We start from the raw sequence: 13746 nt of genomic DNA on the forward strand, positions 1-13746 counted from the left end.
TCAAAGCCCTCTGACCAAACTTTGTTGAAGGAAGAAGTTTGGAAGACTGGATGAGAGGATTACCTTTCTATAAAAGCATGTAGTGTGCTGCGTCACTGGCTTACATGAATACCTTTTACTTTATAATGGCTGAATAGCACACATCTGCAGACCAGTAAAATCATTTTTAATGGCAAGCTCTATTACAATTTGTGTAACAGACCCTTTTTTTTATCAGACAGTCAGAATATGATTTAATGCGTTATAGTGTGTTAACAATAGGTGGCATTTTTTTTTTTTAAATCTAATGGTTTAAGTTCAACAATTCATTTATATAGAACCACCCAATACATTCAGTAACCGTATGCAGATGTTCTTGTCTAAAATGTTATAACATTTAGAGAGTCTACGTAAGGGTGTTTTACTTATATGAATGCAGAAATGCACACCCCTTTAAAATTTTTACATTTCCATATAAATAATGGTATGCAACACCCAGTTATCCATGAAAGCATGTATATATGTATTCCAGCTTAAATTCCTGTGCACATATATGAGAACATGTCATTTCTACAGGTACTAAACTAAAGAAATCAAGAACAAACCAGTCATAGTCAGCTATGATTCTTTATTTCTTTATTTAATTATTTATACATTAATTTCAAAATTTCTGTAGTTAGTCAAAATACACTCAAGTTGCTTGTTGTATTGTTAGATATTTCCATTTCACATAGGTCAGAATGAGTAGAGGTGAACAGCACCAGTCAGTCGATGACCCTGCATTGAACTTCTTTCTGCTGCCACAAGAACCTGATTCTATAAATACAAACAAACACCAGCATTGTTTGATGAAGAAATGAGGAAATATCATTTATTCTGCACATTTTAGGTGACATCTTACCTCTTCTCATTTATTTTTTTGGAGACATAACTCAGAAGGCTTAAAAGTAACTGGAATGGCAACAGTTAACTCTATAAAACTTTTAACATGGTGTACCTTCTTTACTACTACTTCAGTTTACAAAATCCATCTCTTTAACTGCTTGCCATAATTTAAATTCAGATACAGGTTTCCAGTGCACAAAGAAATGTAACACGTTCTTATTGCCTGGTTATGGCTTTAAAAGTTGCACTATCTGCCATTATTTTGACCTTTCCCTACTATATGTTTAAGACATGTATGTGAGTTTCCCAAAAAATCTCTTGGCATTGGAAAAGCCCAAACTTCTGCAGAGATGATAACTTCACCTTCCCACTCTTACCGCTGAACTAAATATACATATTAACATACATTTTACCTCACCCTCTATTAAATTAAATTGCCCTTCAAGACAGAAAGTACTGTAAATATATTACTGTGCGTTATACAATCTTATTTGTTAACAATGCAAAATAACATCAATATATAAAATGTAGGTATATCTGTATGTAGGCATATTCACGTGTGTATGTATACAGGTATAAGTATGTGTAAATGTAACTATTTAGTGCACAGCTCTTCATGTTTTATCATGGTTAGGAAATGGCACTTTTTTGCTATACAGTAATTTTATAGGGAGATTTTGGTGCGAGCTGAAAATATTTGTATACTTCAGCCAGTCACTCAGATTGTATTGTTTACATGTATAAAATCTGTGTGTGTGTGTGTGTGTGTGTATATTTATATATATATATATATATATATATATGGTTATACTGTATATATAAATATATACATATATGTATATATAAATATATATATATATATATATGTGTGTGTGTGTATATATATATATATATATATATATATATATATATATATATATATATATATATATATAGATTCATTTTATAAACTCGAAATACTGAAATATTGAAATTCAGTATTTCGAAGCTATAAAGTCAAATTTCTGAAACCACGAAAACTCAGAACCGTTAAATTCAAAATCTTTCACACCAGAGGTTTTGAATTTCGCACTTCTACTACAAACACACACACCATCCTCCCCACACACAAACACAAGCTCTCTACTACATAAAAGCAGGGGGGCAATCCCACCTGCACAACCCCCCCATGTGGGGGGCTGTGTCCCCCACACCCCCCTACTTAAATATTCTCACTCCGAGGTCGCACTACACACAAACACACACAAAACACCACCACCACACAAGCTAAATTCTCCTTGCACACACACATCACAGCAACAAAACACAGTGACACACACCACAGCCCCTACCCAAAACCCTTAACACTCACACACACACTTACCTGAATCCATAACCACAGCGAAATCTCAGAAGTGCGAAATTCAAAACCGCAGGTATTTGAGGTTTTGAATTTCGTGCTTCTGAGCTTTCACTGTTCTCAGGATTCCACTTAATGGGCTCGAAATACTGAATTTCGATATTTCAGTATTTCGAGCGTCTAAAGTGAATCCATACACACACACACACACACACACACACACACACACACACACACACATATATGGGTCTTGTAAAGATGAGTGCACTCTGAATGCATGTTAGTTGAAGTATGTTTATCAACTAATATTCATATCAAATGGGAGTGCAACATTTTGTAAGACTGAGAATACCACTATGTAGGGACTTTGACCTTTTCCTGATTATTGTGCAGTCTCTGAGTTGAGTTAGCTTGAAAGTGAGTGTGCAGTCCCCATATGGGGGTACGTGGGACTTACCCCTCTTCATAAAAACACTTGCTATATGTGTATTTGTTTGATTATTCCATTGTTCAATACATTTTTCAGTGAAGAAAAAATTCAAGCAAAGTATTGGTCTACATACATACACACACCACACACACATGTAGACAGTTGAGCAACATGCTAAAATTAATAGTGCTTACATAGTTCACTAACAGCCATATTGTATACAAAAGCTGCTGAAACTGTATTATATCACAGTTAGGGAGGTATAGTAAAAAGGGAAAAGTCTAACTGCTTCCATGGAAGCACAGCCTGTAATCCTTCAGTGTTGCAGTGGTAATAGGTTATATACCAGACCAACCGTGCCAACGCACACACACACACACACACACACACACACACACACACACACACACACACACACACACAAACATGGCATGTAATGTACATTTGGTAACTGTCTTGCCAGTGCTTTTTTTATAAACAAATAGGTGGTGGTATGCATATGTTGCATTTGAGTCACCCCCCAGCCCTCCCCCCACACAGCCATTCCAGTGTCTCATTATTTGGCTATTTCTCCCTACTGTTCAAAACTCTCAATGTGCATACTGCTTTCTGCTTTACTTCTACAATGATTGCAGATATATGGATTTCATTTAAAACTTTTATTTCAAATTTTCCAGCAGAAACACTGATAGAAGTTTGCTAATCAAAGCAATACAGTCTCACAATGAAAACAGATTTAGCATTAAAACTTCTGTAACTTTGAAACTCACATTCATTGAAACAACTTTTAAACCCACATTCAAAGAAAATGCAACTGGCCAGTGGCAGATTAAGTTTACCTTTGGGCTGTTTTCAGATCATAGACCCCTTGCACACATTTTAGGATCATGCAAAATTTCTTTGATTTACCTTCCTGATCGTATTAAATTATAATATATAATAATTAAATTATATCCCTTGTATAATACAACACCACTTGTTGGAGCATGTTTTAAATTTATAGTCAGTAAGCAAAGAAACAAAACATATGAACCAATAATGCCAAAACTACCCAATTCAGTACATTTGAACCATAAAAGGCCACTCAAACATCTGTCATTACAGCCCACCAATATCAGTCAATATGCACAGTCTCTGCAGAAGTAAAAGTCATCTGAATAATTCCACATGAAAGAGATCTGACTGTAACTAATGAAATGGTTGCTGCTACCAAAAACTTTATATTTAAGTATTCCATCTACAAATTCACTGCCTGCTGCCCTTGAAAAATAAATTGCCTGTGTTACATTAAAAATGATAAGCTGGTAATATTGCAATAGGGAATGGATGGCAAACTAAAACAGTTTCATGGTTACTACCCATACTTCTGAACATTCAGCCTCCAAGGTTTCTCCACCACATCAAAGAGAGCAAATCAGAGAACCCTGTGAAAAAAGTCATTAGCTGGCAAATACATACCTTGAAATTATGACTGGGAGCCAGCTGTAATTCTGAGTCTTTTCATAGCTCATAGTTGGTGAAGTTATAACTTACTATAAAAGCAGGAAGGAGTATTGCTCCGTAAGTATCCTTCCAGTTAAGGAATACCTAGCAGTTACTTGCTCCCATGAAGGCACAGCTCTTTCCAATCAACCAGCACCTTCTTGAAAGGCACCATTGATCAACACCCCGCAAACCTCTCTGGTATTTTCTTCTAAAAGTCCTTAACCACTAGAATGAAAATCTACTTCTACAAGGCTGCATTAAAAACAAGCATACACCAAGTGCATGTAGTGGCTTCTCTTTCATTCACTGTCTTTGTGACTTTATCATCTCCATTTATATTCTTATGCACAGTAACCCCCTCTTGTAACTGTTTCTGAAGACATGTTGATTAACCCCAGGAGTCTTTTGTACTCCTTTCCCTCGATCTCCACTGTGAGCCTTGTAGCTTTCCTCTGGATGATCTCCAGTCTTTCCATTTTTTTTAAATTCTTTCCTAAACAGTCTCAAGAAGCACATACAGTACACAGAACAAGAGTATGATCTCTCAATCCGTAGAGGTTGCATGCAATAGCATACAACCCTGCAGTATGTTTCATGATTCTTTACTTAGCTATGACTGGACTGCTATTATGATCACATGTACATCCTCTTCAGGCACAACTTCCCCCAATAGTCAGATTGCTTCTCGCCAAATACAGAAATGTTCACTTCGTTGGACTGAACTGATACATATTTCTTCATCTCTAAAGGGTTTCCAAGTTAATTGCCAAGTTCTTTCCATATTCAGAAATTTCTATCCTGATTTTTGTGTCCTTATATCTTTCCTCACTTCTCTTTTATAAATACTAAACAAAGGACTTATTCATGCTTTCCAGAATGTAATAATCCCTGATATTTTTCACACCTCAATCAACCTGTTAATATCATAGTCACTTAATATCTGTGCCCCCTTCTTCAAGTTTAAAATGTGCTTAAAATATTTCTCCCCATATGTGCAACAAGGGCTAACATTCTCTCACATCCAAACATGGCCTCAGCTCACCCATTTAGTTTATCTACTTGCATAAACATAGGCTTCCTTTTCTTTCTCCATATTTTTTGATCTCCTGAATTTTTCCACTTTGTCTTTAGAGCATACATAACCCCTATAATCAGGCACCATCTAAACCTTTCCTTCCATTCTTGTAAACAGATACCTATTCATTGTTATCAGGATTCGATATATCCATCCATGCATCCATCCATCCAGTCATACTCCACCTTTTGGTGGTTTACCCTCACTATCCTTGCTGCTCAGGCCAACCTTATACTACTTAGGTGAGCCAGATTGCAGTATGGTTACTGCTGGCTAGTCGAGAGATCATGTCTTTATTTTTGAGTTTTGGCTTCGGAACCAGCCAGTATGTAGTCATTATCACTAACCCTTTTCAATACACTGTCATCTACCGTGCACAAATAACATATTTTCAAAGTGAAAATGAACTGTTAGCAATAGTGAGTGGATGCCATATATTCTACAAATATGCTGATGATAAAAAAAGTCAGGTGGAAACATATCACAAACCATTGTAAAGCATATTCACATAGTCCTTACACAAGCAAACTCTGAGACTGCAGAGGAAATTAACTTTAATCTATAGAAGCAGGACCTGAAAGTGACATTCAGACCAGGGAAGGAGTTTCATACAAATTGTATGTTGAGTAGAATGTATTTTATCAAGAAAATAATGAACTTCTAGAGAATTAAAACTTTTAGGTGTTGCTGCAGTTGACAGTGACAGAAGAAAAATTTAAAGAATTTCTGAAATGTAGTGATTCTGACTTAGAAATTCTAATAATGAAAGATGCTAGAGAGAGAGTATGGTCTGAAAAATATAATCAGTAACAAAAGAAATGTATCCTTATTTTTTTTCCAAGGCGGAAATAATGTGTGCCTGGGACTTGATAATCAAAGATGATGAAATAATATTTACCATTCAGTTGAGAAAACAAATGCTTGAAAGGATATATGAGTCAGAGCTAGGGAAAAGCGAATTACAATAAAAAATGTAAAGTTTTGAGCAGGAATGTCAACTCATGTAGCCATCTGCAATGCATACCATAACAGCCATCTTTAAGAAGAAACGGTAGCATGGCTGTTTCATGTCATTCATATAGATTTTTTTTTTCATTTCAAAGAAGCTGTAATCTCATACTTGTGGAATATTAATACAAGTTATGTGAAATAAACACACTTGCAAATACAAGAAAATTCCATCACAGATGTGATTAGTGCATTAGATTTTATATTTTTGACACAGGGGATACCTGATAGTTTCACACCTGACAGTAGTCCACAATGTTTTTCAGGAGTCCAGGAGATGTGTGCATGAATGGGAATTCAGTTAAGTAATGACCAGCCCATAGTATCCTCATTCAAATGAAAAAGTGGAGACAACTACCCAAACAGTGGAGTCTAATAAGAAAAAAATGTAGCAACAGATTATGCTCTGTATTTCTGTAATATAAGAATACTTCTCTACAGTGACTCCATTTCTCTCAAGCTCCACTTTTTATAGGTAGTTAACTTCAACGATTAGACATCATGCTGTACACAAAAGTTCAAGTGCTCTCTATTTACAGTATAGAACTCCTGAAATATCGGCCCCAACTTTCCTGTGTGTATTATTTGTCAAATTACCCTTGAAATTTTGGGCTCTGCCTTATTGATTTGCAGTACCTTAGGACAGCCACAACAAAGGACAGCAACATTGGGTCCTACTCATCAACTGGCAAGACTTTCCCCCTTGCAAGACCCACTTATATTCCAGCTTGATTGTTATTATGATAGCTGATATAACTGTCTGCCAATGCAGTGATACTGGGATATTGCACCTTGCTGATCTGGTACACAAATTTCAGTTTTAAACCTTATTTGTTAATCCTCCTGACATGATACTTCCATCTTTTCCCTGCCCCTGTGTTATAAAAGTATCACTGTGCCCACATATTTCAGTGCCCTCTAATTCACTACCAGTTCTGAGTTTACTACCCACTCTCAAATGTTAAAGAAAACATGCATTAATATATAGGGCAGCAGGACCTGGAGTCAAACTCTTAGGTTCATAGGTAGGTACTAGGCTATCTGCCCAAGGGCATTTTTAAGCCTAACCAGAGTGCGTTGGCTTTCGCTGCCCCATTGATTAATTAACTGAGCCTCTGTCAAGCAGGGCCAATGAAGTGATCCCAGCGGTGTATTTTCTGTTACCCATCCACGTCAAGGCTTCTCTTGAAGAGTGTTAGTGAGGGGCTCTGCCAAATGTAGTTAGGAATTTTTTTCCAAAGCATGGGGAGTCTCTGTGACAGGAATCTATCCCTCCACCATGTTCTATTTATTGTTGTGGTGAGGTTTAGCTCACTAGAGTGCATGGCTCGCAGTGACTTGGATTTCTTTAGGTGGAGCATGTCCATCAATTCTGAGTTTGACATGGCTTTGTAAGTCAGGCAGAGATCACCTCTGAGTAAGTGATATGCCACTGAGTACAGCTGGAGTTTCTTCAGTCAGGCTGCATAGGACATATGTTTGAGGCCAGTAATCCTCTTGGTGAGGTGCTTTTGTGGTCTTTCCAGCTGTTGGAAGTGTCTTGTGAGGTACATCCCAAATGGGACATTGTACTCTATGATGTGTATGATGAGTGACGAGTAGAGGGGCACCTCTTTATTTCTAGATGCAAACCCCTTAGTAATTAGATGGGCCACATAGAAGGATTTCCTAACTACTTTGGGAATATGATTGTCAAAGGAGAGATTACTATCTACCTGGGTTCTCAGATCTCTTATTACCTCTTCTGTATTAAAGGGGCTGCCACATATGTGGTAATTCGTGGGTGTTTTGTTTTTCCCAAATGGAATGACTATGCATTTTTTGGCATTTAGCTTGAGGCCATGACTTTGACACCAGGTGTCTGTCTCAGTAAGGCCTTTTTGAAGGATGTCCGTGTCAGCCGGAGAGAAAATTATGGCTCCCAGTTTGCAGTCATCGGTGAACTTGGTTAGCCATAGTCCTCCTGTGTTTGCCTGTACATCTGAGAAATATATGCTGAACAGTAGGAGTCCCAGAACCAAGCCTTGTGGGACACCACTTGTGACTGGTTTAGAGTCGGACCTGGAGCCCGCTATTCTTACCGTGTGAGTTCTGTCTGTAAGACAGTTGGCAACCCATCTTGTGACGTAGGAGTTTATGTTCAGGCTGGTGAGTTTTTCTATAATACCCAAGTGAGGAATGGTGTCGAACGCCTTGACGAGATCAAGGTAGGCTGTGTGAACCACCTTTCCCTCGTCTATGGCCTTGGTGACTGTCTCGAAGAAGTCAACCAGGTTTAGTAAGGATGATCTGCCCTTAACAAAGCCGAACTGTGTCGGGTCAAGTGTTTGGAGGTTCCCAATGTCTTTGTCAATGAGTTCCATGATGATGCGCTTCATAGCCTTGCAGACCAGGCTAGTCAGGCTTATGGGGCGATAGTTACCAGGGTCAGTTGTGGCCCCTCCTTTGTGGAGCGGAATAACCATTGCTGTGCACCATTCTATGGGCACATAGCCTGTGGAGAGGCTGAGGTTGAACAGTGTGTTTAGTTGGGGGGTTAGTTCATTCTGTAGTTTGTGCAAGATGCAGCCTGGAACACCATCTTCTGACTATATATATATATATATATATATATATATATATATATATATATATATATATATATATCAACACACACACACACACACACACACACACACACACACACACACACATGTTGACTGTAGTCTGATTTGATCCCCTACCTAACTAGTTACACAAGTTGGAAAGCAGAATACTTAACATTCACTCCATCACAGACGTCTGATGTTTATCATTGCTACAGTTCTCTTTATAGAGGATGACATCATAATGTTGCAGGTAATGTATACTGTTATGAGACTTGGGTGCAAAGGCAGGACTTGGGTTATGATTGTGTGATTGCAATGTGCAAAAATACATTTAAATACATCATGGTAACCTAGGAGAAAGAAGCTGTTATGAATGCATGTTGCAGAACTGAGCCATGCGTGTACATCATTTCTCAGTATGTTGTTCAGATAACACACACACACACACACACACACACACACACACACACACACACACACACACACACACACACACACACACACACACATTCTTTGGAAAACTCAGTACTGCTAGGGTGGAGGTATGTGTTTTCATATTCAGATGAAGTGATGTCCACATTAATGGAATTTCCTGACAATATCAATGTGATATGATCATGGATGACAAATGTCCAGTGTCACTGTAAAACAGTACCAAATGTAACAATGCAGTCATGCTCTGTAATTCTGGACAATGGCACAAGTACTGATATATCATTTGCAAGTGCATTGCTGCAGGGCACAGAAAGTATGTGTTCAGTCAAGCATACATGGCCCTGCCATTCTCTTGTGTTTATGAATGCCTTTCCATGTAATAGAAGATAACAACCCAATAACCAGAGTAAGGCATGCTAAATACCTATTTACAAGGTGCATCATCAAGAAACTGATTTGCATGGATGATGGCAAAGTCCACAGAAAGTGATAAGTACCTGGAACTGGAACAGAAATCCAAGCAAAGAACAAACAACTGACCAGGAAGCCAACGACCACAGCAAATGAATCCAATAAGGTAGAAACCACTCCAGTTCTCAGTTGTTGTAGAAAGAAACAATCCTTTATTGGTTAAACCACTACAATTCACAGTTAAGTGCTTTTGTCTAAACATAGACTTCTTCAGACATATAATGAGTAAATGGAGACAATCCCTTCCCTAGATCTAGACATAATCACTTTGTTTATAAGCTGTGCAATATAGAACTTTCTTCCAACACTGGGCACATGTTGGGCAAAATTTAGGTCACTGTCCACATAAGGTCCCAAATCCTGAACAATTGGGTCAACTCTTAGGGGAGTATTGTTAATATGGTAGCTCCCTGGGATGTATGAATTCCCAAAGGATACATTAATGCATTTTTTCTTCTTTTTTAGCATTTGGTTTCAGTCCATGATTTTGGCACCAACTATTTATTTAGGACAAAGGTTCTTGGAGGATGACTACATTATTTGGGGAATCAATGACTGCTCCTAGCTTGCAGCCATCTGCAACTTTAGTCAGCCATAATCCTTTGGTATTGGCTTTCACTTCAGAAAAAATATGCCAAAAAAGAGAGATCCCACCACAGAACCCTGGGGGACTCTACTGGTGACTGGTCTTTTTGTGGAGGAAACTTCCTCTATTTTGATTTCCTGCTTCCTATCTGTGAGCCATTTGGAAATTTAGTGGGTAACATAGGGGTTTATTCCCTGTTTATTTCACTTTTCCTACTATACCTGAGTGGGGAGTTGCATCAAAAGCTTTGGCCAGGTCAGGGTATGTTGTATGTAAAATTTTGCCTTCATCCATTGCTTTGATAACATTTAAAAAAAATCCACCAAGTTCAGTAAGCATGACCTACCCTTGAAGATTCCAGTCTGTGACAGATCTATTGTTTGGAGGTTCCCTAATAATTAGCTCCATGACAAGTCTTTCTGCCACTTTGCATATGAGACTGGTTAGACTTATGAGTCTGATGTCCCACTCACTAGGTTGAATAAGGAAAAAGTAACAGTCAGTTGCCTGTCAGGTGCCAGGATCTGCCACATAATGTATGCACTCAGGTTCCTTAACAACAGGTACAAATATGACTCATCATTTTACATGTGGGTGTGAATGACCTGAGACGTACCTCCCTGGACTACATGAAAAGAGACATGGAGGAGCTCTTGGATTATGTAGCCCAGGCGGGTATGACCTTAGCCCTGAGCAGCATGCTACCATCACCCAGAATTATACCACAGTACAAGCAGAAAATTATTGATTTCAACAATTGGTTAAGTTTCTGGTGTCATTCTAAGGGGATGCAGTATCTGTCTGCCTGGGATAAGATGATTGACAGACCTTGATGCTTTGCCAGAGATGGTCTGCATCTGTCACCCCTGGGCTTCCGGATACTGGCCAAGGTTCTTGCCACCCATATAGTGCCTTTTTTTAGGTGGTGTTCCAAAGACCAAATTACCACCATAACAGCTACAAACAAATGCAATCTGAAGGTCATGCTGATCAATGCTAGAAGTCTAAATCTCAAAATGCATTCACTCGAAGCACTCCTTAAAATGTAGAACATCGACATTTGTGCTGTAACAGAGACCTTGTACAAGGCAGCAGAAAGCACCCCTACACTACCAGGCTATAACTCATTCCACACCTTTTGGCCCCAGAACTTAAACTGAAGCTCCAAATGGAGTGCTGTTTCCATATTCATAAAGAATGCACACACCTCCAGACTGGTAGCCCAACATAATGCATCAGAGATACTTCAGATGCAGCTAACAATGGGTAAGACAGCGATTCAGGTCATAGCCTGTTATAGGTCCCCAACCATGTTTCAAGACTCACACTCAACATTCCTAAGCACCCTGGAGAATATTAGGGTCCATCCTAACACTGTCATACTAGGCAACTTCAACTACCCCTCCATTAACTGGGAAAACTACTCATGAACCAATACACTTGCCCAATGTTTCCTGGAGTTCATTAATTCCAGTGCCTTGGACCAGCTTGTACTTACCCTCACTAGAGGTAGCAACATCCTCGACCTGGTCATTACTACATGGGCAACCGTTGCTCTACACCAATAGTCAGCTCTTCCGTGGTTAGATCCAACCACAAACCAATCACCTTGGAAATTCACCCCCCCCCCCCGCAAAGGTAACCACCATGAAAAACTTCTCCAAAACTAACTCTCGGCTCCTAAAAACACAGGTGGCTAACTTCATGGCACCAATGCAAATGGAGAATAGTTGCATGACTGCCAAATCATACACCAATGCACTGTGCAAACACATACACAAATGCATGGATCTCGCCATACCCAATAGAACCAAGATGCTCTCCTCTAAAAAAAGGAAGTCAATCTGGTAGTCCCTTGCCATAAACAAACTTTACAACAAAAGGAGGAAAGTGATGCAGAATAAGGTGAAGTCCCAAGACTGGAAAAACTCCCTTATTAGCCTCAACAAAAAGTTGAGATCCCTCATCAAATCCTCTAAAGCTAGCTATGAAAACAGAATTGCAGCAGATAGTAAAGACAATCACAAGGCCTTCTATAGTTATGTAAAGAATCTCCATGGCAATACCCAGATTTGCTCTGAGCTACTGCACAATGCTACCTCCTATACCAAGCCAACAGATATTGCCAATATACTGGCCGACAGATTCAGTGCCAACTTTACCCCTCCCCCCAAAGGACCAATCACAATACCAGCAAATTGCCAGGTACCCAGTATTACTGCTGCACAGGTTAAAACAGCATTGTCCAAGGCCAAGAATACAGCTTCTATGGGACCTGACAATATCCTTGGCTGTGTTCTACGTGAACTACAGAGTGAACTGGCACCTCACCTGTGTGCCCTGTTCAATCATAGCCTCACCTCAGGCTTTGTACCAACCGAATGGTGCACTGCTGCAGTCATCCCTCTCCACAAAGGAGGAGCGACTACAGACCCTAGAAACTATCACCCCATTAGCTTGAGTCTGATATGAAAAGCTATGGAATGCATCATCATGGACCTAATAAACAAGGATATAGGGAATCTCCAAACTCTGGATCCCACACAGTTTGGTTCTGTGAAGGGTAGATCATGCCTGCTCAACTTGGTCAACTTCTTTGAGTCAGTCACCAGAGCTGTAGATGAATGCAAGGTGGTTCATATAGCCTACCTTGATCTGGCTAAGGCCTTTGATACCATTCCCCACTCAGGAATAATAGAAAAACTCACTAAGCTAGACATCAACCCCTATATCACTCGGTGGGTTGCAAACTGGCTCACAGATAAAACCCACAGTGTGAAAGTAGCTGACTCCAAGTCAGACTGCCAACTAGTCACAAGTGGAGTCCCACAGGGTTCGGTCCTGCGTCTACTCCTGTTTGGCATCTACTTCTCTGAAGTCCAGGCCGACACGAAGGGATTCTGGCTGGCAAAGTTTGCAGGCAATTGCAAGTTGGGAGCTATTATTAATTTCCCGAGTGATGTTGACATCCTGCAGAATAGCCTCACTGAGACCAACGACTGGTGCCAGAACCATGGCCTTAAGCTCAATGCCAAAAAATGTGTCGTCATCCCCTTTGGGAAAAACCCAGTTCCCATGAATTACCACATTGATGGTAGTCCACTGAACACATAAGGTGTTATAAGGGATCTGGGAACACAGGTTGACAGCAACAACTCTTTTGATCACCACATAGCCACTGTTGTCAGAAAGTCCTTCTATGTGGCACGTCTCATTACTAAGTGTTTTGCATCCGGGAAGAAAGGGGTCATTGTCTCCATCTACACTTCCCTCATTAGACCAATCATCGAGTACAATGCCTCACTTGGCATGTATCTCACTAGATACCTGCAACAACTGGAGAGGCCATAAAAGCACCTCACAAAGATGATCCTAGACTTTAAACACTTGTCCTATATGGACAGACTCAAAAAACTCCAACTATTCTCTGTCTCATATTGCCTACTTAGAGGCGATCTAAAGAAA

General features: G+C 39.5%; 1 protein-coding gene across 1 annotated transcript in view; it reads right to left on the minus strand.

The window, feature by feature from the left end:
- Window positions 1-600: 600 nt before the first annotated feature.
- GPLD1 (glycosylphosphatidylinositol specific phospholipase D1) overlaps window positions 601-13746 on the minus strand; it is an 871054-nt gene continuing 857908 nt past the window's right edge. Inside the window, exon 26 of the mRNA XM_044065746.1 lies at window positions 601-795. Coding sequence (XP_043921681.1) covers window positions 715-795 — 81 coding nt within the window. The 3' untranslated portion in view covers window positions 601-714. The remainder of the gene's footprint in view (window positions 796-13746) is intronic.

Source organism: Protopterus annectens, chromosome 3.part0 (genome assembly GCF_019279795.1).
Source record: "Protopterus annectens isolate FY-2018-M chromosome 3.part0, PAN1.0, whole genome shotgun sequence".
Lineage (NCBI taxonomy): Eukaryota > Metazoa > Chordata > Ceratodontiformes > Protopteridae > Protopterus > Protopterus annectens.